This window comes from Sebastes fasciatus, chromosome 19, assembly GCF_043250625.1.
Source record: "Sebastes fasciatus isolate fSebFas1 chromosome 19, fSebFas1.pri, whole genome shotgun sequence".
Lineage (NCBI taxonomy): Eukaryota > Metazoa > Chordata > Actinopteri > Perciformes > Sebastidae > Sebastes > Sebastes fasciatus.
This window is the reverse complement of record NC_133813.1, coordinates 10,040,428-10,065,767: the sequence shown is the minus strand read 5'-3', so window position 1 is coordinate 10,065,767 and position 25,340 is coordinate 10,040,428. Positions and strand designations below refer to the sequence as shown.

General features: G+C 40.2%; 1 protein-coding gene and 1 long non-coding RNA gene across 2 annotated transcripts; both read right to left on the bottom strand.

Moving 5' to 3' along the window:
• Positions 1 to 294: 294 nt before the first annotated feature.
• Positions 295 to 1,654, bottom strand: LOC141757353 (uncharacterized). Its single transcript, XR_012591626.1, has 3 exons — positions 1,523 to 1,654; positions 1,095 to 1,234; positions 295 to 566 (listed from the first exon to the last, which is right to left on the bottom strand). It is a non-coding gene; the product is annotated as an uncharacterized LOC141757353 (long non-coding RNA).
• A 378-nt stretch (positions 1,655 to 2,032) lies between these two features.
• man1b1a (mannosidase, alpha, class 1B, member 1a) lies at positions 2,033 to 24,386 on the bottom strand. The gene is made up of 14 exons (XM_074617004.1): positions 24,080 to 24,386; positions 22,174 to 22,311; positions 19,247 to 19,355; positions 17,538 to 17,758; positions 16,998 to 17,143; positions 16,708 to 16,820; positions 15,060 to 15,251; positions 13,718 to 13,866; positions 13,279 to 13,467; positions 12,587 to 12,777; positions 11,490 to 11,610; positions 10,866 to 11,060; positions 8,405 to 8,536; positions 2,033 to 7,922 (listed from the first exon to the last, which is right to left on the bottom strand). Exons 2-14 carry the CDS (start codon positions 22,273 to 22,275, stop codon positions 7,713 to 7,715), a joined length of 2,070 nt encoding a protein of 689 aa, XP_074473105.1. The 5' UTR covers positions 22,276 to 22,311; positions 24,080 to 24,386; the 3' UTR covers positions 2,033 to 7,712.
• Between the last annotated feature and the right edge of the window lie 954 nt (positions 24,387 to 25,340).

The following is a 25,340-nucleotide window of genomic DNA, read 5'->3' as shown; positions in this document are numbered from 1 at the left end:
TTGGAATATCTCAGGCATTATTCCGGTTTTGAGAAACCTTGATATGCGATGTGGAGTACTCCGATAAAAACCAGGATATTGTGGCATGTGAACGCCATATCCAGGTTTGTTGCTACAGAACAAAGCGACTGAGATGGTGAGATATCAAGTCAATAAGAACATATTAAATCTATAGCTTCCAGGTATACACATTTAACAACATGTGATATAAAACATGTGACAACTTGACAATTTAAGATATGAGCTCTCACATTCTCAGAGGCTGAAATGAAAATACCAGAAACAACATGTGTGTCATGTCTCTACTGTACTGTACATTTATTGTTCTTAGAGAAGTCACACTCGCCACATGTTTCGGCAGCAGCTGTCAAGAGAGAAAGCAATAAATGTCAGGAGGCTGGAAATCATATGTTCCTTTTTTCAGACTGTACAGTATGATTCAGGGTGCAACACTGTCTCTCACTCCCCCACCAGCCTGGACTGTTAATTATGGTCTTCTGTGTTTCTTATGAGGATTTCTCTGTCAGGTTTTATTTGAATGCAGCAGCAGTGACTTCAGCACAAACCTGACAAAAGTGAAACACACAATAAGTAGATCTTTTATATATGAATCTTTATCTATGTATTGCCTATTCATCATTAATACCACATTAAAATGGGTAGACATGGTTATTTTATTCATAGTGAGGAGCGAAAGCTCTTTTTTTTATGACTTGCAATTATTATTTTACAATATATACACATCAGTCATTCTATTTCAAACTCACTCAAACTCCCCCAACTCCTACCCAATACGGAAACAAGAGGGGTCTGCCTGTCTATAGAGTGGCTTAATTGCCTATAAAGCTATTGCCAAGAAAACAAAAATATATATATAAATAAATACAATCAAATTATTAAAATTTTAAGAAGAAATACATACATAAAATGAAATAAATAATAATAATAAAATCAAAAGACAAACTTAAAAAACAGTATGTTTCCACCTCATCTTTGACTCTTTTATAGAATAAATATACATCCCCCTTTTCAGGAGATATCTTTCTGTCCTGTCCTGCAGCCTATACGGCATTATTTCATATGCAGCTACTCACCAAGTCCTGAAAAGGGCTCTCTCTCTCCAGGTGTCTTACCAACTGTGAGTCTGAGGACTTGTCAGTCATTTTTCTGGACAAGCAAGCAACCTGCAAATCCTCTGGTCGTTAGAGTGAAAGTAGGCGCTCAACATGCTGTCCTGCGGAGACAGTTGTATCATATGAAACACATCAGTCATGTTAATCCACAGATTTGGATGTCCTTTCATTCCTAATGGTGTGTCAGTCAAACAGGCAAAGAGTCACTTGGTGACATAATGAAGGAAGTGCTGCAGGTGTTCTTATGTAGAAAGAGAAATTAATGACTGAATTTTGAGGAAAGAAATTATTATTTTAAGAGAGGACTCCATGCTTTTGCTGCTGGTGCAATACAGTGCACTGTATTGCACCAGCAGCACATGCTCGAGTCTCTTTCTATTGCTCCTCACCTTCCTTTTGTACCTGCTGCAGAGACTCCGTGTGTGCACACACTCTGACTTCACTATTTGAATATGAAATGCATTTCCTCTTAGAGCACTGCTTTGTGCATTGAGCAGCTATAAGCCATCATATCCATTAGGTTCAGTAGGGGGTGTTTGTAGACAGTGATGGGTGGTTTCTGCTGCCCCCTGGTGTTAGAGCACTGCTAATATCTAGTAGTTAGCATTCAGCCAAAGGCAGCTGGAGATCATGTTTGAGTATGTGATTGTGGACAATGTCATTTAAAAACCACGGGCGTTAATCTGCTGCTAAAACAACAACAACAACAACAAGAGCATTAGTATCCAACAGGGATAATGGGTGATAAGGCTCACAGTTGGGTGTTAGATGGGGTTGAGGTCAGGACTCTGTGAAGGAGGAGGCTAAGACGTGGCTTTGTTCCAAGCATACTGAATCTTTGATTGTTCTTCAGGCTTTTCTAAAAAAGTTAAATTCAGATCAAGATAAAGTCCACAACCTTCATTGAAAAGCTTTTATTCAAAAACAGAGATGGAAGGAATAAAGTTTGAATTCAGTGAACATTGCAATAAGCCACAACTTGAGTTACAAAGTGCTCAGTCAGTCGTCTGTACAGTGAACGTGGATTTGATAAATGACAAACAAAGCTCCATGAAAAGTGCAAACGTGAGAAACTGCTAAAACTTTGTCAAGTCTGAAAACTGAACTCAAATGAAAAAGTGGAAAACGACAAACTGAAATAAATAAATGTCAGCGTTTCTTTGAAGTATGCAGATGAGCTATCGACTCGCAGGCCACCGTACCGGCTCTGTTATCATGGAGAGAAGTGATTACTGTGTCAAGATGTGTGTGTGTTTTTTTTTTTCTAGCATGGATCAATTAATCGATTGAGCAAGCAAAAACAATATTGATCGACGTCTTTGGACCTTGATACAGAGTCGCTTGAAGCAGAAACCTCCGCAGGCAAGATACTGTTGCTGATGTCTTGTCACCAACATCCATGTAAAATAGTAGATTTGTCATTTTGCTATGGCTTGGATTCAATAATAATCACATTAATAATAATTATCATCACCATCACAAGTAGAAGATTCAGCCAATCAGCTAATATAAGAGAGTTGAATAGGTCAAAATGCCCTACATACTCGTTTGTTTCACAAAACCTTAAAAATCTAGACAAGATTTTGAAATACAACCTCGAGAATCAATCTTACAATTTTATATATTTAAAAAAAAAAGGGACTAGTCTACCCAATTTCCTTTATGTGGAGGAATCAGGTGTGAAAAATAATGAGAATTTGAAATGACAAAGCAGAGTTAACTTCAATAGCTTCTGTGGGAGCTCACCGTGGAGCTAAATTAATCATTTCGGGTATTTTATCATTTCTGTTACCATCTTATCTGATCATTTTTAACAGATCCCTCTGTGGATACACACATAGTTCAGGTTTATGATGCGTTTTCAATCCAAATACAGAAAAAAACCCACACATAAAGTAAAAAGCAGAGCTCCATTGTTATCCAAAAACTGTTAAAAACACATCAATGAGTCACTCTGTTTCACTGAGTGACATGTTCCTTCATTACAATGAACACACACACACTGTAGTTCATCTTAAATGAATCCCACACACACCGCCTTGTTGCTGTAAATAACAAGTGAACAAAATGTGTATTAATCCGCCGCTGAAAAGAGTCCCCAACAAATCTGCTATTTCCTCCTGTTTGAGTAACGGTTGATAAAAACTACCGTGCCCAGCTGTTTTAGGAGATTACTGAGCCTTTTAAAAACTTTATATTTTATTTTAGATTTGTATCTTCAGTAGGAACCAATGGCCTCGGGGCCGAGTGCCTCTGACAGGCTGGTCTTTGTTATTGACAATTAAAAAAATATAGAATAACGCCAGCCTTATCCTTTAAAGTGTGAAAGGCTTCTGGCAGATTTAGTTACGTATAATTATGTTGAGAACATTATTACACTCATGGCTGATTTCCACTGAGTGATTCAGTTTGGCTTCCTCCCCCACACCAACGTGTGATCTGGTGATGGGATGGCTTTAGTTTCACTGGCATTTCCAACAAAGCATCTGTATTAATTTTACATGGCAGCAGAATATCCAAAAAGTAGCCGCCCTAGTTTTTTTTTTTTGTGAAAGTCACAAAAACAATCTACAGCAGACGATAGGACCTCACGACAGCTGCAGCGCCGTAACTCTTCCCTTCCAGGTTAAGTCTGGTTTGAATGTGGTTACATTAACACTCAAGCTTAATAGAGAAACATATTAATGCGTGTGCTGTAATAAATCTCAAATTTAATCAGCATTTTATATGCATCAGGAATTAAAATTGGATTAATGGATAGATGGATAGATATACCATGAAATACTGTGAATGAACCAATTTCAAGTTGTAGTACAGATGTTCTTCTCACATCAAGTAAGCCTTTTTTTGTTTTAATATATTTCCTAATTAGGATATCTAATTCCCATTTGCAATGTGGAGCAAAAGACATTGCAAAAACCTCAGAAAACCACTCAATTATCAGACATTAATCTCCATAAATGTTACACTGTCACTGATATTTGGATGGATTGCCAAAAATTTGACAAAAAGACACAAACAAAATGACCTGATTAAAACTTTTTTGACATGAAGACACAGAATATCAAAACCAGAAAGGGCTCAATAATCAGCTGACACACAGGTTGGATTCGGTCGTGTCTAGAAGGGAACTCGCAAGTTGTGAAATCTGATCTGAGATCTGCAAAAACTTGCAAAAACTCTCGCCAGACTCGCTGCCCGACAAACTATCCTAACCTGAACTACTCCAGGGTCAATGCCGAACCTTAACCATCTCGCGAGAGTTTCCCCAGTTTGCTGGTTCCCTTCTTGACACACGACCGTTAGATTCAGTAAACAAGTTAGAAACAATTTACACAAAGTATTTACACCCATGTTGTTTTATCACCCACCCATCCAAAGTAGAATCTAACTTCCACTCAGAGCACTTCACAAAGAAACACCACTGATACAGCAGCAATAATAATTAAAAAAATAAAAATAAAAAACAGAACAAAACCACCGTAGCACAGTATACATTTCAATAGGCACAGCAGAGCATTGGCAAACGTAGTGCACATTCAACGATGTAGGTCAGTATATGGCTCTCTGTTAGACAGAAGTTCATTAACAAAAGAAGATGGTTAAACATGACGGTCCGTTTCAAAATCGCGGAAACAAGATCCAAGACACGGCTCCTTTTTGGACTGAAGAGTTGAAAGTGATAGTAGAATAACAGAGTGACTTCAAAGCAACCGGATATGTCCTTCAAATTGACTCGTCAATGTTACCGTATGGAAAAACAAGCGCTCCCACACAGCTCTACATCACATTTGACGGGGAGTCAGGGATTGCTACACAGCATGAATCAAACTCCTTCAAGTATGAAGAAAACAATTCGACAAACTTCATTTCGTGAACAAGTCGTCTGTGAAAAGAGGATGAACGAGCAGCTGCGTGCATCTTGTCCCTGACACAGAGAATGGTAATGTACTGAGCAGCAACTGCAAATGTAAGACTGCATGGAAGCCTTCATTACTTCCCCTTCATATAGAGTGCTGCAGGAATGAGTCCTAAAACCTGGATATGAGTTAGCATTTTAGCACTTCCGGTTCCCTCGTCTGGAAGTCAATGTTTTTTTGAATGGGTTTTTAGTAAGACGCCTGAAATAAGGTCTGTGGTTAACACAAGCTTAAGAGGGTTTTTAATGTTTTACAATATAAAATACGTCGGTAAATATCCCACTCACTGAATTTTGAAGCTTTTAAGTGTCTTAAAAAAGGCGGTTGCTTACAAAAGGCTTAATGAGACGACTAAATGTCATCACACCAAACACTTTAGCTTAGTGGTGGTTATGTGAAGTCATGCAATGGATCCAATGGAAAAATCCCGTTGTCTTTATGTCCAGGGCTTATTGAAAGAGGCTGGGACACGGGTCTTGGGGTATGGGGTATAACACATGCTCAGTGTAACTGGAGCTGGGGTCGTGCGTTGGCTCAATTTCCACGAGTGCTGACCAGATTTTATGTGTTGTAACCCAAAGATATGATTTCCTCTTTCCACCCTCCTCGTTTATGTCGAGGGAAACCGTGCGATTCTATCTTCAGGGTTGGCCTACAAAAAATACATCATCCCTGCAACACTCTATAATGTTAAACAAATGTGAATACAACTCCAAATTCAATCAAAACCAGGGGAACAAGAGTGCCTATAAACACACTTTCTAACAAGTGCTCCTCTATGACCAAATGTAAAAAAAAAGAACAATGTATACATTCATCAGTAAAACAAGACGTCATCATGTGCACAGCCCAGACTGAAAGAGCTGATTCATTCAATAGACCTCTATATAGCTTCAATTTCAAACTTTTTATCAGACCACACCTCCCTTAAAAACACAAAGACGTGTGACTGTGCAGTAAGCTTTACCATATTTAACGGGTAACTTCAGTATTTTTCAACCTGGACTCTATTTTTCCATGTTTTTGTGTCCAAGTGTACGGAGCCCTTGAAGGGACACTGACATTTTTTTGAGGACTACTTTTGCGTTCTCTCACAATAAATATTGACACTGCATGTATGTACGTATGTATGTATGGCTATACAATCATGTATGCACATTAAATCAATGCTACTAAATACTTGCCGCAAATGTGCTGCAACAACAGATTAATGCTCAAAATATAAATAATTTATTGCAATTAAACACTGGTTAAAGCAGGAAAGTCAGTGTGCCTAAATGAGTCTGTATTGATCTATGAATGAATGTGAGTGATTCTTACAATCTGCTTTCCACAGCGGCTTTATAGGCTACTGTATCAAGAGCCTGTCAGTGGCAAAAACAAACACTTTTAGTGGACGTATATTGACGGTGAGCTGTTTCCCCGAGCGATTACATTACAGCCCATTTAGCGGCTGCCTTCCGAAGCGTTATCCCTAAATACTGGACCAATTTCAAAAAGTGTTGTCCCCATTAGTCACTCGGACACAAAAACATGGGTCCAGGTTGAAAAAATACCAAAGTTACCCTTTAACATTTTATCTGCAGAATCACTGCTACATGAGAGCACGAGTAAGTAATCCATGTTAAATTACTGCAAGTGCAATGCATTCTGGGGTTTCACAGTTCTTTAACCGTCCCATCTTGGTGACAATAACCATTATACTGTAGATAGAGTTTTAATCCGGTGACCTCCAAGAAAACAAGTCTGGAAAACAACGCAACGAGAATGTACCCACTGGGTGATGGCAAGTTTACTAGCCATAAACTTCCCAGTACTTTACTTAAAGTCTTTATTTAATTAAAGACACGCATGCTAGGTATTAGGAAATACGTTGCACTTGCTTTTCAGCAAGCCACTGAGCTCAGAAGTGAAACTGGTCCCTGGACACTGCACTGTAGCTGCCCTCTGCTCCTAAACTCTTTAGGATGGGACAACACAGGGGACAGACATCCCCAAAAGGGATTCAAAAGTACAAGTTCACGTATTTTAATGTCACTTTTATACATGAGCAAGTGCACTGGGTGCCGCCAAAGTAAAGACTTTTACATACAAGACTCCTCCACGAGAGCAATCTGCTAAATATAAATGTAGCTGAACACGCTCCAGAGTTTTCTATCATTGGTTACAGCTCCTTCAAACATCGGTGAGCTCACAGAATTAATGTGTGGACTCCTTCACAGCCAAGACACCTGACTAAGTAAGACTAATGAGGATTTTCACCTCACATAGCAAAGAAAAAAACCCAGTGATGACATGATTGTTGTTGCCACATACATACAAGAACTATCCCAGTCACCCTCGTAATAAAGCCCTCCCACCATCTTCCATCTTGAGCTGATTTTAAAAAAGCTTTTTACATTAGAGACCAGCTCTAACACAAACCTTTTCCTTAGGAAAAATAAAGGAAGAAAAAAAAAACTTAAACAAACTCCTCCACAAGGAAAACGTATCAAAGACCAGGCGGACGGCACAGGTCCGCGTCACTGCTCAACACAGCGGTCCAGCCTGGACGGTTGCTTTAAGAGAATTGCCTGACCGAGCGGCAATAACAGTCTCTGACTCACACAGGACTCTGCGGGCCTGATCTTTACAGACGTCTCCTGTATGTGATGCGACATCACTTGGGTGGGGAGGGCCATATCGGGAGAGCGTGGGCCTCTGTGTTAAAGACGTACTTGTCTAGACTGAGCAGCTCCATGTCGTCAGAGAAGAGCAGGTACAAGTACTTCAGCGTCTCACCCAGGAAGAAACTCTCCATCTTGTCCCGCGGCCCGGGGTTTACGGGGTCACGGACGTTGTTGATGGACGTGTAGCCGCCGCCGGGGACCTGCAGAGGCGGATGTATGGTCAGGTGGTTAAAGGAGATAAAACTCTAATGTAATTGCTGGGTTGGGCACAGTCCTGCATGTGCTCTGGCAGTCGTTCTTCAGGATTTTTTGTCATGCCCTTATGGAATTATGAATTTCCTGCAGTCCAATAGAGGCACTGTGGCTAAATTATTTTATTTTTATTTATTTACCTGGAAGTTTATCTAGTATTTCTTTATAAATAAAAATATACCCATGCTGTTTTCTGCGAGTGGTCAATGATGTCCAACTCACCAAATTATAAAGAGTGCAATGGTGAGTAGGGGACTTTGCATTTGTAATGAAACATAGCGATGCATGGTACACTAAAGACTAAAATAGAGGAGGTTGCATGCAAATATTTCTATACAATAAATAGAAAAATATATACTTTAATTAAATTGGCTTGATAATGAAAAGATGTGGTAAATAATTCGAAGCTGAAATAAGGACTGGTGTGTACCTTAGTGTAGTTATTGAAGCTGTGCAGTATGTCCCAGCCCCAGTCTCTGTACTTGGTGTCCTTAGTGAACCTGTACATGTAGAACAGACTCTCCACCGTCTCTGGTCTCAGCAGGTTGTGTCTGTCTGCAGGCTGGAGGATAAAAGGAGAACTTTAATTAATAAAAAAAGGATTAGATAAAGATCATTTTTTTGTTTGACCCTTATTCAACCAGGAGGCAGTCCCACAGAAGATGAGCACATGTAACCAGGGAGGGGGGTTAAAATAAATCATGACCCACAGTTGACCTGCGTAGACTATGAAGTCTGTTAACAATGTCTGTTTCTGAACTTTAATTAAAGATTTTCATTGAATTTAAAAAAAAGATGTAATTCATCATCGTGATATTTTCCCTCTCTAGCTTTGCCCTTTCCTCATGGGGACAAATAGGATGCGATCATACACAACAAAACAAAAGGTTAAATGCTAATTTAGCATGCCAGAATTAAATCCATCTTTCAGTAACATGGATGGCGCCACTTGGCTTACGAAACACTTATTTATAAATTTCAATATTTTGAAAATAATCTCAAAATGCAATAGCACAACATGCTGTCAATGCGTACTTGTCAGACTAAGAAAACGGTCTGCTTTGATGATGGACTTCTGTTTTCTTTTTCTGCTTGTTGTTTGCACTGTAGATGATTCGCTCTCATCTGTGATATTATGCTTTTGCAGGACGTGAACATTTTTTTTTGCCTCTTTTTTTGCCTTTATTTGATCGTGCAGATAAAGACAGTAAAGGGGGAGAGAGAGAGAGGGGATGACATGCAGCAAAGGGCCACAGGTTAGATTTGAACCTGGGACGTTGCAGTAGGGCCTCAGCCTTAGTACATGATATCTCACTCTACCAGGAGAGCACCCTGGTTAACACCCCCCCTCCCCAATGCCCTCCAGCAATAGCAGGGAAAACCCTGATATTAGAAACGCAAACTTGAACATCAACATACTGCATGTCTAAGCAGCTACAGCAACTACACGTCTTGACAACACTGAGGGGAGGATACATTTTGTCCCCGCCGGGGATTAAAATAATTCAGCTGAGGCAGGGATATATAGACCCCCGGGCAAATCACACCCTGCATATAACATCAGTGAGCATAGCGACAAGTTAAGAGCAGACACATTCAAATATAACTGCACAACGGAAAGTTGGACAGCAGTGGCTCACACGTTTCTGTGCTTCCCTCATAGCAGGGGAAAGTGATAAAGGCAGAGAAGAGATTAGCTATGGCTCCAAAGCACAAAGAATCAACAAAAAACAGATGTTTTGAAAACCTCCTGGGCTAGATGTGACTTTGCCAACTTCAAAATGCAAACTATAAAAAGGTTACTTATCGTAGAATTCAGTTTATGGAAGCACTACGGTTTTGTCAACTAAGGTTTTAAGTAAACAAAACAGAATAAATACAATAAATGAGTTTATGAAAAGCCTGTCTGTACAAGTAATCCTTCAGATGTTGAATAAAACAGTAACAAACAAACAATCAGTCAGGCTCTGGCGTAACCTTTGTCTTTTTTATGATTTTATCTTACATTAGTATTCTTTTTATTTCTCTTATTTTGTAGTTTTATCTCATCTCTACCATTCCTGAATAAAAGCGTCTATAATCAACCGTAAATGTAAATCAATCTGTGTATTGCAAACCGAAAATCCAAGGATACGCAATCATAGGACAAATATATTTTTGATTCCCGCGGGTGTTTAACAAGTGTTCCCCATTTCCACCAGTGGTTAGTTCAAGCTAAATTTCTCATAGGAAATGTATTAATAAAGCCTGTATAATCTGACATTCATTTCCTCAGTGTTTAATCCTAGAATTCGAATGAGCTAATAAAACGTTTTATACTTATATTTGAGGTTAATGAAGGCAACGGTGGAGACGAGTACAATAATATTGGATGCTTTGATAAACCTAGAGCAGTTAATGAAAAAGAAAATGAGCACTGACGAGGGTTAGGAAGGTTATGGACACAACTCCCAGGACAAATTTAGACTTATGCAGTGGTGGGCTCTCACTCCTTTTGGTTACTGTAGCTTCTTTCAAATTACACAATGTGCATTCAATAGAAAGCATCAATGTATAACGCTAAAGGAAAGACAGTGCTTCCAAATGCACATCCAAGAGTTTCCACCATTACTGGTGCTTAGTATTTTAACTAACACTTTGTAAAAGTCAATTGCCATTTAGAGCATTTTTCTTAGTTTTAATTGAATTTACATATAGCCTAATTAATCACACATTTTTTATCGGTTTATAGGTACTGCATTTAGCAAAACAAATCTTTGACAGGAGAATCGTGACAGCCCTAATACGAAGTACATAAAACAAATGAATGAAAAAGTAAAAATATTAATGATAATGATAATAAAAAAGAAGAAGAAAAAGAAGATGATCAAATACCATCTTTCTGCTATTACCTTGACAACTAGATCGTTCCCATCACTGGATATCAGGTTGAAGTGTACGATCTCCGGGCTCAGCCCAGTCTCCATCCGTTTGTACATCTGATGACACGTCTCTATCAGCTGCACAGCCAGATCCATGTGGTCCCCCGGGAGGCCGTTGTGGGCCCCCAGTGCCAAGGTTCCTGGCAGGAAGCAAACAAGGTGGTCCTGTGGAGTGACGAGAGAGAAGTGCAATCAGGAAGGAGGACACTGATAATGAGACGTATTGATGAGAGATGGAATTGATTGGACTGGCTGATGGAGAGGAAGACTGACTGCCCATGAGTTTGTACAGCTACTGATTCAACAAAAGCACAAAGGGTGATTGATTGAACAAGGCGGCCGTTGTCTGTGATGTGAGTTCATTGAGTTTTGGCAGTGTGCGAAATACCCCAGGACAATCAGGGGTCCTTGTGCTGTGGGTGGTACTTCTAAAAACACAGTAGATAAGTTGGCCACGAAATATACACATATAGTGTACAACATCACAAAAAAAAACTGATTGAGGTTTTCATCAAGTCGTAGATTCATTAAGGGCTTGTGACCCCCCTGACACCCCACATGTTTCACACACTGACTTTTGGTGAGCATCTCTACCATTTTAGGGTTGAAGCGGGTGTGGGACAACTCTCCAACGAAGGTCAATCTGCTGGGCCCCGTCCGTCTCACAAGGTGTTTTCTCACTCCGTCCACGGCCTGAAGGTAGTCCTCCAACAGGCTGGACACAACAACAACAGGAAATGTGACAGATAGAAAAATTAGTCAATATTATATCAGACACACTAGTCAGTCTGTAGTGACTTTGTTTAGGGCTGTGTAATATGAGTTAAGTCAGAATCAAAGTTAACGCGATAATAACATGTTAACGCAAATTCGTTTTAACGAACTTTAGGAGGCTAAATAAAGCTCCAAACTTATATTACATTTTTGGTGAGGAAAAGCTGTCATGTCCATTTTCAAAGGGGTCCCTTGACCTCTGACCTCAAGATATGTGAATGAAAATGGGTTCTATGGGTACCCACGAGTCTGTCCTTTACAGACATGCCCACTTTATGATAATCACATGCAGTTTTGTTTAAGTCATAGTCAAGTCAGCACACTGACACACTGACAGCTGTTGTTGCCTGTTGGGCTTGAGTTTGCCATGTTATGATTTAAGCATATTTTTTATGCTAAATGCAGTACCTGTGAGGGTTTCTGGACAATATTTGTCTTTGTTTTGTGTTGTTAATTGATTTCCAATAATAAATATATACATACATTTGCATAAAGCAGCATATTAGCCCACTCCCATGTTGATAAGAGCATTAAATACTTGACAAATCTCCCTTTAAGGTACAATTTGAACGGATAAAAAATGTGTGATTAATTCGCCATTAATCGTGATTAACTATGAACAATCATGCGATTAATTGCGATTAACTATTTTAATCGATTGACAGCCCGAATCATTACAGTATGATTCCACTAAAAATGGACATGTGATAATACTGAATTATTTCCCAGCTCTGACTTGGTGTAGCTGAAACTTGTAAGCCGTACATCCTAACTTCTTACAGTACACTGAATGTCATGTCAGGTCATGTTATTCTCAAAATGTGTCTCGGTACTTGCTCTGTCATTCCAGCTTCCAGTTCAGTGGCTTTCTCTCACAAACACAGAACAGCAGCTCAGAAATATTAAATTGGAATTACTCGTCTTCCATCTTGCCGCCTTGGATCCACTGTTTGAGCAGGTATTCGTAGTAGCTGTCTGCCCGGGCACCAAGTGTGAAGACTCCTTTATGGGTGAACTGGCCGCTGTTGGTGTTGATGAACATGGGCACCAGGCCGTCGTGTTTGCCTGGCAGCTTGTGGACCTGCTTCATCACCTCATTCACAACCTCCTGGAAAGGTTAAAAAAGAGCTACCATTAATGTCTAGATATAAGATGATGAACCTAACAGCCTCACCTCACTTACTGCTGATAATACTGTTTTAAGCTATTTATCATTGGAAAATGATTAGCAATTTCACACTTTGATGAAATTGGGCTCATCAAAAGCGATGTCTCACAGGTCTGGCTAAGGTTATGACAGAAATCACTCAAATTAATGTCAGGTCGGGCTTTAAATCTTCAGGAGCGAGCTCTGGTTTCTAGAATCACTCATAAACTGACAACATGAGGGATGTAAAGCAAATCCGAGCTCATGCTTGTCACTTCAATCACACAAGTGTTTGCACGCTGTACTCAATGTATGATTTTTAGCGAACCGAAACCCCTTCATCAAATATCTATATAAACTGCCTCCAATCTTTTTTCACTCCTTCTCTGAGAACTGGAAGCGATGCCAAATTTAAAATGATTAGACACGCACACTAGAGGACATTTTTCTGCAACCTCAGACCTGGTACTGTGGGTCCTGGGTGAGGCGGCTCAGCTCTCTGAATTCCAGCTGAATGCTCGTGACCTCGGCCAGCGTGCTGTCTGAAGTCCATCGAGGGGGGTGGGCCGTTCCCTTCCCGATGTTGACGTCTGAGAACGGGATCTTTGAGGGAGTTTTGAAGGCAGGCATCAACCTGGCCCCGAGATCTTTCTTTAAGTGGAGAGAAGAAACAGAATTAAATGGGGAACTAACTTTTTCTGTCTTGTGAGAGGTAAGCATCAGTGACATTGAAAACAGCTTTACACATAACATTACCATAACAGTAAATCTGAAGAGAGGCAATGTAGTTTACGATAAAGCTACATGGGTTGCATTCTCATTCAACAGACTTCTGCTCTAAAACAACTAGGCAACAGAAGAAAACAGGACAGCAAGAATGTCTTGTTATGGACGGACTCACAGCTTTCTCTAGGAAGAGCTGGTCTCCTGATAGATGGTAGGTACTCAACAGGCCCCCGAGGACTCGGATGGTTGTCTCAAAAAGATTCACGTCCACGTTCTTGTCGAAGGTGAGCTCTTTCTCTACCCAGTCCCTCGCTTCTGCAAACTCTATGTGGAGTGTGTCAGAGTACAAGAGTGGGAAGGAGAAAGAGAGAGAAAGAAAGAATTACATTTGATGACACAAATTTAACAGGGTGGATCAAAGACGTATTTGCCTCAAGTGACATGATCGAGTGCTCTTGTAACAAACTCCAGAGACAGCCTCGACCAAGGCTTTGTAAGATTCTTAAAAGAAAACCCTAACCTTCGTCCCGACTGACTGCGTTCAAGTCAAGTCAATTATATTTGTATAGCCCAATATCAAAAATCCCAAATTTGCCTCAGGGGGCTTTACAATCTGTACAGCATACAACACCCTCTGTCCTTTACAGTACGACCCTCTCATCTGATAAGGAAAAACGTAACCAAAAAAAAAAACTTTTAACACGGGAAAAATAGACGAAATCTAAGGAAGAGCAACAGAGGAGGGATCCCTCTTCAAGGACGGACAGATGTGCAATAGATGTCATGTGTACAGAGTAACAACATGATGAAAATACAACATAGACAATCCATATGATAAAAACTGATACATATAATGTGAACATATGAAGGGATGGATCCAGGAGGATGTCAAGTTGCTTCCAGGCATCGCCAAACAGATAGAGCCTGAGCAACACAAACTCTTCTCCAACATGTAACCTAGAGGGAGGACCAGATTTAGCGACGGCCAGACAGTCGGTGGGGAAAAGTCAGCAGTGTTGCCCCTGAAACGTAGCGCCCAAACTCCGGCCCCAACCCTCCTAGGTTAACACTGTTAGGTCTGTCTGCACCGTTGCCGTTGTTTGCACTGTTAGCCATGTTGAGAGCCGTGTAGAGGCAATAGAAATGCTCTGAATTTCAAATTTAGCACCTTTAACATTGCACTCCTATAACATTGTCGGACTCACGAGGGATACCTCAGGACCAACGCAACAGACTCCGCGCAGCTCCCTCTGAAGCACCAAAGGATTTATACAAGTTATTTTTTCCCCATATGTAACAGTACTCTCCAACACCTGCAAACAGACTGATGTGTAAAATCGATGGAGTTTTAAGACCAAATGCAAAGCTACCATTTAGAAATGGCACAATTATGTACATAAAGTACAAAATGGAAAGATGCGAGTGGATGCAAACAGATGCGAAAACTCTGTATCAGTATTGTATTTAGTATGGTATTGAAATATTTCAAGAGAGAGGGAATAACTGACATACTATACCTTCTTTAAGGCCCAAAATCCACATGGTGTCCAAAGAATCAATGAGCGTCAAACCGAGTCCGAACCACTCGCCAAAAGTCTTGGAGATAGGCTTGAGCTCATCGTGACCCCAGGCGTAGTCCTTATAGCCTTTCCATGCATGTCTGAAGGCATCGCGTACTGCCTCCAGTCTGTCCACAGTTTCAGTTGGAACTACAAAGAAAGGAATGAATAAGAAATGAAGGTGTAATCTTAAAAGTCTGTGTTTCCTCCAAGATGCTCTCTCTCAACAGTGCATGGCTCATTTCCTGATTACTTTCAGCAGAAGGAATATTCTGTACCATGAGTTGATACCGCTGCTTCGAGCACAGCAGGGTTTTTTTTGCTGCGAGTTAGAAATGTTCAAACTTCAAGTAAAAAAACAGGCTTGTGGGCTTTAAACAGCATATACCAGTAGAGCCGGACAATGCTATGTTGTGCTCGAGGGGAAAAGTTTCTCAGTGGAGTAAGAAAAGTTTGAACTTTTCTCAATTTCAGAAAGAACAGAATGAGAGAGGAGGATCTCAATGATACAGGGCTGGAGAACAATAAAGAATGGCAATGAAGTTTTATGGTTTCTGCGTTTTTACATCTTTGTTGAGTGAACATTTTTGGCTTTGGGGTTGTTGGTCAGACAAAAGGAGATGTGAAGTCGTGACTTTGGAAATTCTTTTGTTAGTTTTTGACATTTTATACTAAAATATTTGTGGATTATTCAAAAAAACGAATACCTTAAAGGATAACTTTGGTATTTTTCAATCTGGATCCTGTTTTCCCATGTTTTTGTGTGTAAGTGACAAATGGGGACATCACTTTTTGAAATTGGTCCAGTATTGAGGGAGAGTGCTGCAGCCGTGAAATAGGCTACAATAAATCCTTACAGGCAATTTCGCACCGTCAATATACGTCCGCTAAAAGTGCTTGTTTTTGCCACTGACAGGCTCAGATTGTTATTATAAGTGTCTGATACGTAAAGGACCCTACAGAGAAATAAAATCTTTACCTTTCGCTTGATCCAGTCTGTTTGTTATTGTGTGTCTCGCTCTGAGATGTCTCGTTCTGAAATCTCGCGTTGCATCCACATTGTCGAAATCAGCTAAATATTCAGCCATGACAAAATATTTTAGGCAACACTAAGCTACGCTTTCTGTACTCCAACAGAACAAACTCTGACAACACCGGTACTCCTCTCTCCAACTCACACTCAAGTTTCCACCGTCGTCGTCCGGCAACAAGTCACCTCTCACCTCGCGAGATTTCAGAACGAGTCTACTCCTTGAGCGAGACTTGGTTAGACACAATGCTGGATCAAGTTCACAGTAAGAAAAAGGTTTCATTTCTCTGTAGGGTCCTTTCCATAATGTTGTCAGACACTTATAATAACAATCTGAGCCTGTCAGTGGTAAAAACAAGCACTTTTAGTGGACGTACATTGACGGAAGGATTTCGTTTGCCGCCCGAGTAGCGGCTGGCGTCTACAATGTTCTCACTAAATACTGGACCAATTTCAAAAATTGTTGTCCCCACAAGTCCAGGTTGAAAAGCACATACGTTTCCATTTAATTTGTCATGTTCACTTGCTGTATAAAGACCTTATTAAGAATTTTAAAAATGCGAGTTCAGTACTGACCCTCCGGAGGGACAGTGTCAGCCGGGTCGGCTGGGGGCGCCGCAGCTTCTTTCTCATTGGCCGAGGGTGGCGGCTCTGTGGCCTGCTCGGCTTCGATCACCGCTCCTCTCCAGCTGCGAGACAAAATTAAAAAACCTGTCTTACGCCTGTGTCATTTATAAATGCTTCTCTGATACACGTATTGCTGGAAAATGCTTTAATCCAATATTCTGAGCTATATCATGTTAACATGTCATTTACTTTCCTTAACAGTTGCAAACACTTCTGTACAGAACAGAAAAAAAGATCACCTGACAATCTTCTTTTCTTTGTCCTCCTCCTCTCCTCCTTCATCTGGAACCACCTCTTGCACTGGCTTTTCCCCACCGACTGTGTCTGAAATATTTCCATCTCTGTGCAGGTTCGGAGGACCTCTCTTGTTGGGGAATGCCTTATTCTGTGGATATATAAACTAATAAGAATCTAAATATATATAGTCCACATAGGGCATTGGCATCAAGAGGTATGTTTGTCACATAAGGGACAGTTCCAGATTTGTCACCAGTGATGGATGTACCTCTTCACTACCTCTCCCAGTCAGATACAATGAACATTAACTACTTTAGTGCTACATCTATACAAAAGCACAATACAAACCAAAACTGTACAAGTCATCTAAAATTCACATGCAGCACTGAATTAAAGAGAATACATCAAGTAATGATACTGCATTCTGGTAACAAATTGCAGATGAAAATGTGCCTTCAATCTTGGCCGATTCTAGCATGTTAACTTTTTCATTGATGTTGATTGATGGGAAATAAATAAATAAATACAAACACAAGTCCAACCTTAATGGGAGGTTTAGGCAGAATGGGCACGATTGGTCCTCTGGGCTCCATCACCATAGCATCTGCACCCGCATCTGGATCCACAGCTGGCCCCACGTGTGGCCCTGCCACAGGAGGCGGAGCTTTACCTGGATCTTGGTCCAATTCAGACTTCACATCTGGAGCAACATACTTCACTTCTCTGTCATTCAAATCCAGCCACTCCTCCCTGTCAGGCAACCCTGAACACACAGGATGAACAAGAAAACAAGTTGAGACCAAGTCCACACTATGTCAGCTAACTATATTACTGTTATATAGCTATCACTATATTAGTCGTCTGACAAAATACATTTTATAATGTTAAAAAAAGACTCTTCACAGAGATGGCCACAGAAAGATGTCTTCCTAACTCTACTACCACCACACAGCCCCCAACTGACCGAGTCTGACCTTGAATATATACGTCCTCCTTTAGCCTCAGACCAAGGCTGAGCAGGCATACGTACTAAATCATCCTTTCCAATAAAAGCTCAGTTTTTCCAGTCCACACACATAAACACAGATGTATCTACTCTGGAGAGAGATCTTCAGAAAGCTCCGTTTTTTCAGATCCACCTCAGCCTGCCTTCTCTCAACCCCCAAGTCCAACCTGCGCAGCTTCAGAGACAGAGCCTTCTCCAGGGCAGCTCCCAGGGAACTCCCTCACCTAAGACATTAGAGACTATGAGTCTCTTCCAATCCCGCCTCCCGACCCATCTTTTCTCCACTGCTTTCTCTTAGCCCCCGCTTCATTCATCCCTGTGTGTCTGAGTCATGTTGTCTGTTATTTGTCCCACCATCGCTGCTTAGCGTAAAGCGACTTTGAGTCCTAGAAATGCACAACACAGTCTCACAGGAGTTCGTGGAATAGTCACGAAATTTTATCTATTTGATTCGTGTACATTGACACGAATTTACCTTTTTTTTCGTGACACTCATGCAACACGTGTCAATTTCCACTCCAGTCTTTTCAAAATAAAACTACTTAGTTAGGTTTAGGAATAGATCAACGTGGTTAGGCTTAGGCAACAAAATTACTTAATTAGATCTAGGAAAAGATTCGCGGTTTGGGTTAAAATTACACCGGAAGTGGCGTAACTTAAGTACGGAAGTTACGTGACAAATAATTCAACGTTGAGTTGTGGTTTCACATGGGACGCGAACACCGGTCTCCTGGGAGAAAGTCCTGTGTTTTCTTTATACTTCCCGGTTCACACTTGTGTGGATTACATACGAATTGATTTCGTGCTGATCATCTATGTACACAAATCAATACATTCAATTCCGTGACTATTTCATGAACTGCTGTGCGACTGGGCTGAAATGCACTATACAAATTAAATTTCTTATTATCATTATTATTATTATTATTATAAGTGTGTATGAAAATCAAATATAGTGCATGTGGAGGTATAATTGAGTTTAAGCAAACAGGTGTGCACAAACAAGCACAAAAGCTAATCTAATCAAAGAGAGAAACTATCACAGCGTCTCATGTGGTGTTTTAATAATTCACTGCAATTTATCAACACCACCAAACACAACACACAGACAATCCAACTCATCAGCTTCAGCTAGTCATGCAGCGAGACCATTACAGTATATGACAGACTTTGTCTCTGACTGTATGCGCGTGTGTGTGTGTGTGTGTGTGTGAGTTCAGCGTTGTGCAGGCAGGCGTTGTTTACCTCTCCACTGCTCTGTGATGCTGGGATAGGAGATCAGTCCAAATATGAGCAGCAGAGCCAGCAGGAACAGGATGAGGCTTCGCTGGAGCCGAGACAGCTGCTTCCATTTCTGTAGGCAGATAAAAAAAAAAACAAAGCTAACTAAACTGAAACATGTCCAACAACTCTGAATTCAAATCACAAGCATTTGTCAGCAGATTCTAACATCCCCCCCCCAACCCCTCTTAAAATATCTCTCAGATCTCATTTATGCTTCCTTTGAAAATATCAGAGTGACAAAGAGAAGAGCCTGATGGCTTTTGTGGGGTTGCTTACCCTGTATAAACTCAACATCTTTTTCCAGTGACAGCTCACAAATAAACTATCTAAGTAAGCAGCTCAACCCAGCCGTGCAGAGGGAGGGACAGAGACGGGGTCTCTCAGGAGACAGTGGTACCACTCTCTTACCTGCTCTAATTAACACATGTGCAATACCATGAAACTATTGAGCCATCGTCTGTGAGCTGTTACGACACACTCAACGGACTTCATCTCAGGGGACGTTTTACTTTGCTAATACCATGTAACAGCATCAACAGCATTTCTACAAATTTTCAGGAAACATATTTGATCAACTAGGCATTTGTTGTATATGGCATCAACACAACTGTATACTATTCTTTCCCCGGCATGACAACTGAATATGTGAACAGCAATATAGTAATGTTCTTTAAAAGGTGATACAAAATTTTACTTTTATAAATTTTACTATACCTATACCTTATCTTATTTTGACAGACTAACAGTGCTTCCGTATGATTAAGACCACTTGTATTTTTTGTAGTATATGTTTGAATTTTAATTGGACGTAGTGTATTTGTGCAGACTAATAGACTTATGGCATAAGAAATGTATTTCTCTCCATCAGCTCAAATGTATGACATCATAAAGTTTGAATTATGTAAACAGAAATGACCACTAACAGTTCATTTGTTAATTTATTTATTATTATAACTATTTTTTTATCTTCTTTTCTTTTCTTTCTTTTTTTGTTTTTTTTTAATTTATTTTTATTTTTATTTTTATTTAACTTTGTATTTTGTTCTTTAGCCTTTTTGCATCGGCAATGGGTGAGGGTTGGGTTGGGGGGGTCTTTGGGGGGAAAATACCAAAATATGGAGCGACAATCATTTACATTTGTGCTTTATTTGCATGTTTCTGTACACCTGATGTTACTTCAAATAATAAAAAAATAAAATGCATAAAAGGTGATACTGCACAATGAAGAAGATGCAATGATTAATTTTCTGTCTCTGCACTGTGCTGGAGGCAGGGAGACTCACGCGGCAGGTTGGTTGTTCACACTCACATACATAACAATGAGCTTCCACCTGACTTGCATATCTTTGGAAATATTGAAGATAACCAATGACATGTTAATACTGGGTAAAGCACGTGGAGAAGTCCTTTTCACTGTGTGAGGACACAAACACTGAGCCAACAAGCCACTCAAAAGGAACATGATTTGCAGAGAATGGTTTTCTCGGGGACCATAAACCGTAATCAAATTTGACGACCCGCAGGTACAGGGGAGGGGAGTGCTGCTGGGCCAGATCGACGTCTCTGCTGTAAAACTGCCTTTATAGAGGAACTGTCCGTTGATATACTGCTGAAATAAAATGCTACAGATCAGTCGATGAAAGCACTGGTTTGCCGTTTCAATCCAAATAACTAAATTAATTCCCTGGGCTTTATGAGAGCGGACCGTGCTGTTGTGGTTTCTTGTAAAAAGAAGATGTAGTAGTGAAATGATGATTTAAGACGTGTTTTTGCATATGATCAGGGTATCAGCAGATTTTCTGAAAGCCAAATTAAAATACTACTTAGTGTTTTATATCTATATCTATATATAAGTTCCTATTGTTAATTTGACAATGAAGTGTTGAGGGGTGGTCCGACTGTGTTAAAAATTAAGCAGATTTGTTGGGAATTTGTTTGTATTATGCCACATATTACGGTGAGACGGTGAGATGAGCAGAATTTGTTTTATCTCAGCGGAGTGATCAGAGACGTGCTCAGGGGATGCTTTTATCTGGGGAGTTGGAAAGTTCAGGCTGCTCCACAACAAAGGAGGCGTAGGAAGGGTAGACTAAAACCTAGGAATTGATTTGTCTCACAAAAGATACATTTCATAAAGTCAGAAATGCTCTTACTCAGTGAAGTGATCAGAAGCATAAGCAAGCAGTTTGATGCTTACAGCCATCAACTTCTGTAGGACTGGGCCATGTGACAATATACAGTATACGTCAACAGCCAGAGAGTTTTTTAATAGATTAGATTGTATGAGGTACTTATCCATAGTAAGTGCATTACCTACAGTAGATGACGGTCAGCACGACCCCAGTTTCGAGAAACAGACAGGAGTTATCGCACGGAACCAAAGCAATGTACTGCTGATGACGGGGCGGCAGCGAAACATATTTTTAGCCACCTAAAAAAATCAATGCTATCTTTAGAATATTTTCACCACTTTACTTTGCCGTCAGACAGCCCTTTCCGACGGGGAACCGAAGCTGTTATGTCCATCTATGCCTGGTGACTGTGAATGCCATAGCACATGATTCACATCATTTTTAAACTAATCAATCCATTCAGTGAACCTGTATGGAAGCATCTGCATTTGTTGTGATTTCCATATATTTATTCAGGTTTGTCTTTTAATTTGTTAACTCTGCCTCTAGTATCATGTTATAAAATAATGTATTGTGGTACAAGATGTTATCCGTATCTTCCAACACTGCCATCAACTATAACTCTGTGGTATAGCAGTGATGTGCATGGACCTGCAAGTGTGAAGTTGTCAAACACAAGTTGAGCAAAATCTCATTATCTTGTGTCAAAGTGGTAAAACTGTCTAGAGCCATGATCTGCACTACAGGAGCACTCACCCTCCAGCAGGACTGTCTCCGGTGTTTGCCGTTGTTGTAAGTGTGACTGTGCGGATCACTGAGTGTCAGAGAGATGAAGTCCTTTCTGGAAGGCGGATACATCCTCTGATCGGACCAAACAGACGTAGCTCATAGAAGCTGCATTCAGACAAGAAGAAAACACAGTTAGCCTAACCACAAGTATTTCCTAAAATAATAAAATGTGAAACTAGAGTCCATCCAGCATTGTGCTGAAAGGACCACACAACAACAACACAACACAATGTACTCACATTGTGAGCACAGATAACTGTTATTGTCTATACCTCCAATGCTATCTTCATTTCATCTGGCTGACAGGCCAGTTTTCCTGATGATATTTTCACTGTATCTTCTCATTTTCTATCGTAGCGTAGTGTATGTTAGTACTTTTTCTTCTTTTACCCATTTGTGCATTTGGTATAGACATATTTTGGCAAATATCTAACAGTACAACTTTGAATTTTTTATTTATTGAAAATTACTTTGTTATAAACAAAGTAATTTTCAATAAATTCTGAGGTAAGTATTAGGGTAAATTTAGCAGTAATTCCAAAGAAATTTCAAATAGGTTACTTGCTAATTATAACTTAATTACCATGAAATTTGCGGACCTGTAAAATAAAGTGTCATCATATGTTTAATTTAGGCTTTAGAATTGCTTTTTAAAAATTATATTTCTTAGTATAAGGAAAATCTGCCATGGTGGCAGGTGACCTGAATTGTTTACCTGCCACAGCTAACATTTACCCTGTTATTTGGCAGGTGTGCAGGTGCTAAAATCTATGCAAGAATCTATGCTAAAATCTATTTTCTTTCCACCCCTTGTGATTAAGGGAGATTGTTGGAGTTCAGCAGAAGGACTTGGGCATAATTTGGTAGAAACAGGTGGCTGAGAAAGCAAAACAAATTATCAGCCAACCAGATCACATTCTTTTGGCTGAATTCTCTCTGATGCCTTCAGGCCGACATTATAATTTATAATGTGCCCTTAAGGAGAACAAATCCATTTTAAATGACTGTTATTTAGAGGAACTTTAAGATATGTTGTTCTCATATATTGTTTCTTATTTTCTTTGTCTTTTATTGTTATAATCCTATGTATTTATATGGTTCTTATTGTAACTTGTCCCTCCAACTGCCCCATGCCTTTAATATGTTTCCTTTGACTTAACTAATTATTGGTTGTCTGTTGTCTGTTGTATGTATGGACTGGGAATGCTACAAATGAATTGCCCCCTTGGGGATAAATAAAGTTGTCAGTGGTAACAGACAGTAAAAATGTGGATCATGTAACCTTAAATCCTTGACTATTTTTAATTTAGGAATTGCTTCTAAAAAATTATATTTCTTAGTATAAGGAAAACCAGATTTTTTGACCTGCCACAGCCAACATTTAACCTGCTATTTGGCAGGTGTGCAGGTGCTAAAATCTATGCAATCAGACTAGTAGGATCTGCATTTGCATTTATCACAGAGGGCACATATCTTTGCAAATAATGTGAAGTATTGACTGAGTTAATCTTTGCATATCAATTATTAATTACAAATCAATACAAGGTTTTTGAGAATCGATTTGCAATGTATTGCAACACTGAGTCAGTGGTAACAGACAGTAGAAATGTGGATCAAGTAACCTTAAATCAGGTTAGACAATTAGGAATTGCTTCTAAAAAATGATATTTCTTGGTATGAGGAAAACCTGTCTGCCATGGTGACAGGTGACCTGATTTGTTTACCTGCCAGTCAACATTGATCCTGTTATTTGGCAGGTGTGCAGGTGCTAATTTCATTCCCTGTGTTAAACCCCTGTCTTCCACACACACCACCACTGACATGTTGTGTAAACACACTGAAAAACACACAACAAGAGCAGCCTCCTCCTCACCTTTGAGTCTGGTTGGTTGCCTCACAGCGACGTTATTCTCCTGAAGGCTAATCAGCTGTTAGCTTAGGTAGCTAACGAGCAGCTAGCTTCGGTTTGTTTCTGAATGTGACAGTTTCTCTCTGTTCAGCAGTTCAGGAGGACTAAACATGTAACACAACTACCCGTCCGACTGTCACACACGACGCCCGGCTGCTACATGAGATGTCAAACACATGAAACTGAGAGAAACATGGTTAAAGTTAGAGAGAGAGAGAGAAAGCAGAGACAAGAGGCGGAAGAGAAGAGGAGTGGAGATGACGCGAGATGCTGCTGCGCGTCATATGACGGGTTGAGCGTTAACCCTTAAAGGTCCCATATTATAAAAAAGTGAGATTTTTATGTTTTTTTTTTATTATAAAGCAGGTTTAAGTGATATATAAATACTGTGAAAGTATCAAAACACTCAATCCACAGGGAAATACACACAGCCCGTATTCAGAAACTCGGCATTTGAAACAAGCCGTTATAGGATTTCTGTGCATCGGTGATGTCACAAATATACAATATTTAGACCCTTTACACAGATTTAAATGTAAACATTCTAAAGGTACGTGTCCACAGCCTCCGTGCTTCCCAAGCTCCCCATTCATTGTCTATGTAAGCAGCCGCGCAATGCATTCTAGTAGTGTGGCGTCGCGATTCGAGAGACTAGGCGTCACGACGCCCGCTCCTCATTTGCATAAAGTTGAGGGCTCGTCTACTTTATGCAAATCACGGGCGTCCGACGCGACTCGCCGCCTCTCGAAACTCCCAAGGATCTTTTAAATAAATGTTGTTGATCCAAATTAAAGACAGATTCATCAACTGCATGGATTATTTCTCGCCTCAAATGTTTTCAGAAACACATTTCAGTGAACTATTTACATGAAATAAGAGAAGAAAGTTTCCAAACGAGCCTCCATACTGGTTCCGGTTTGAAAGCTGGGAGCAGCAGCCAACGGTGGGAAAGCGTTCGTCCAATCAGGAGCCGAGTGCCTTGTTTCTAGGGACAGCACACCAAGCGTCCAATGCTGGGAAGCGTTGCGTCCCCTCGCGATAAAACACGCCCCTGTGGACATGTACCATAAATGTGTCCCAGTTTATTTCCTGGTTGCAGTCAAGGCCTATGGAAAGGAGGCTGGCTCACGCGTCATCAACGCGTCATATCTTTGGGGGTACTACACATGCGCAGTAAAATCTGGCCTGCACTTGCTGTGCATTCGTGATGTCACAAATATACAAT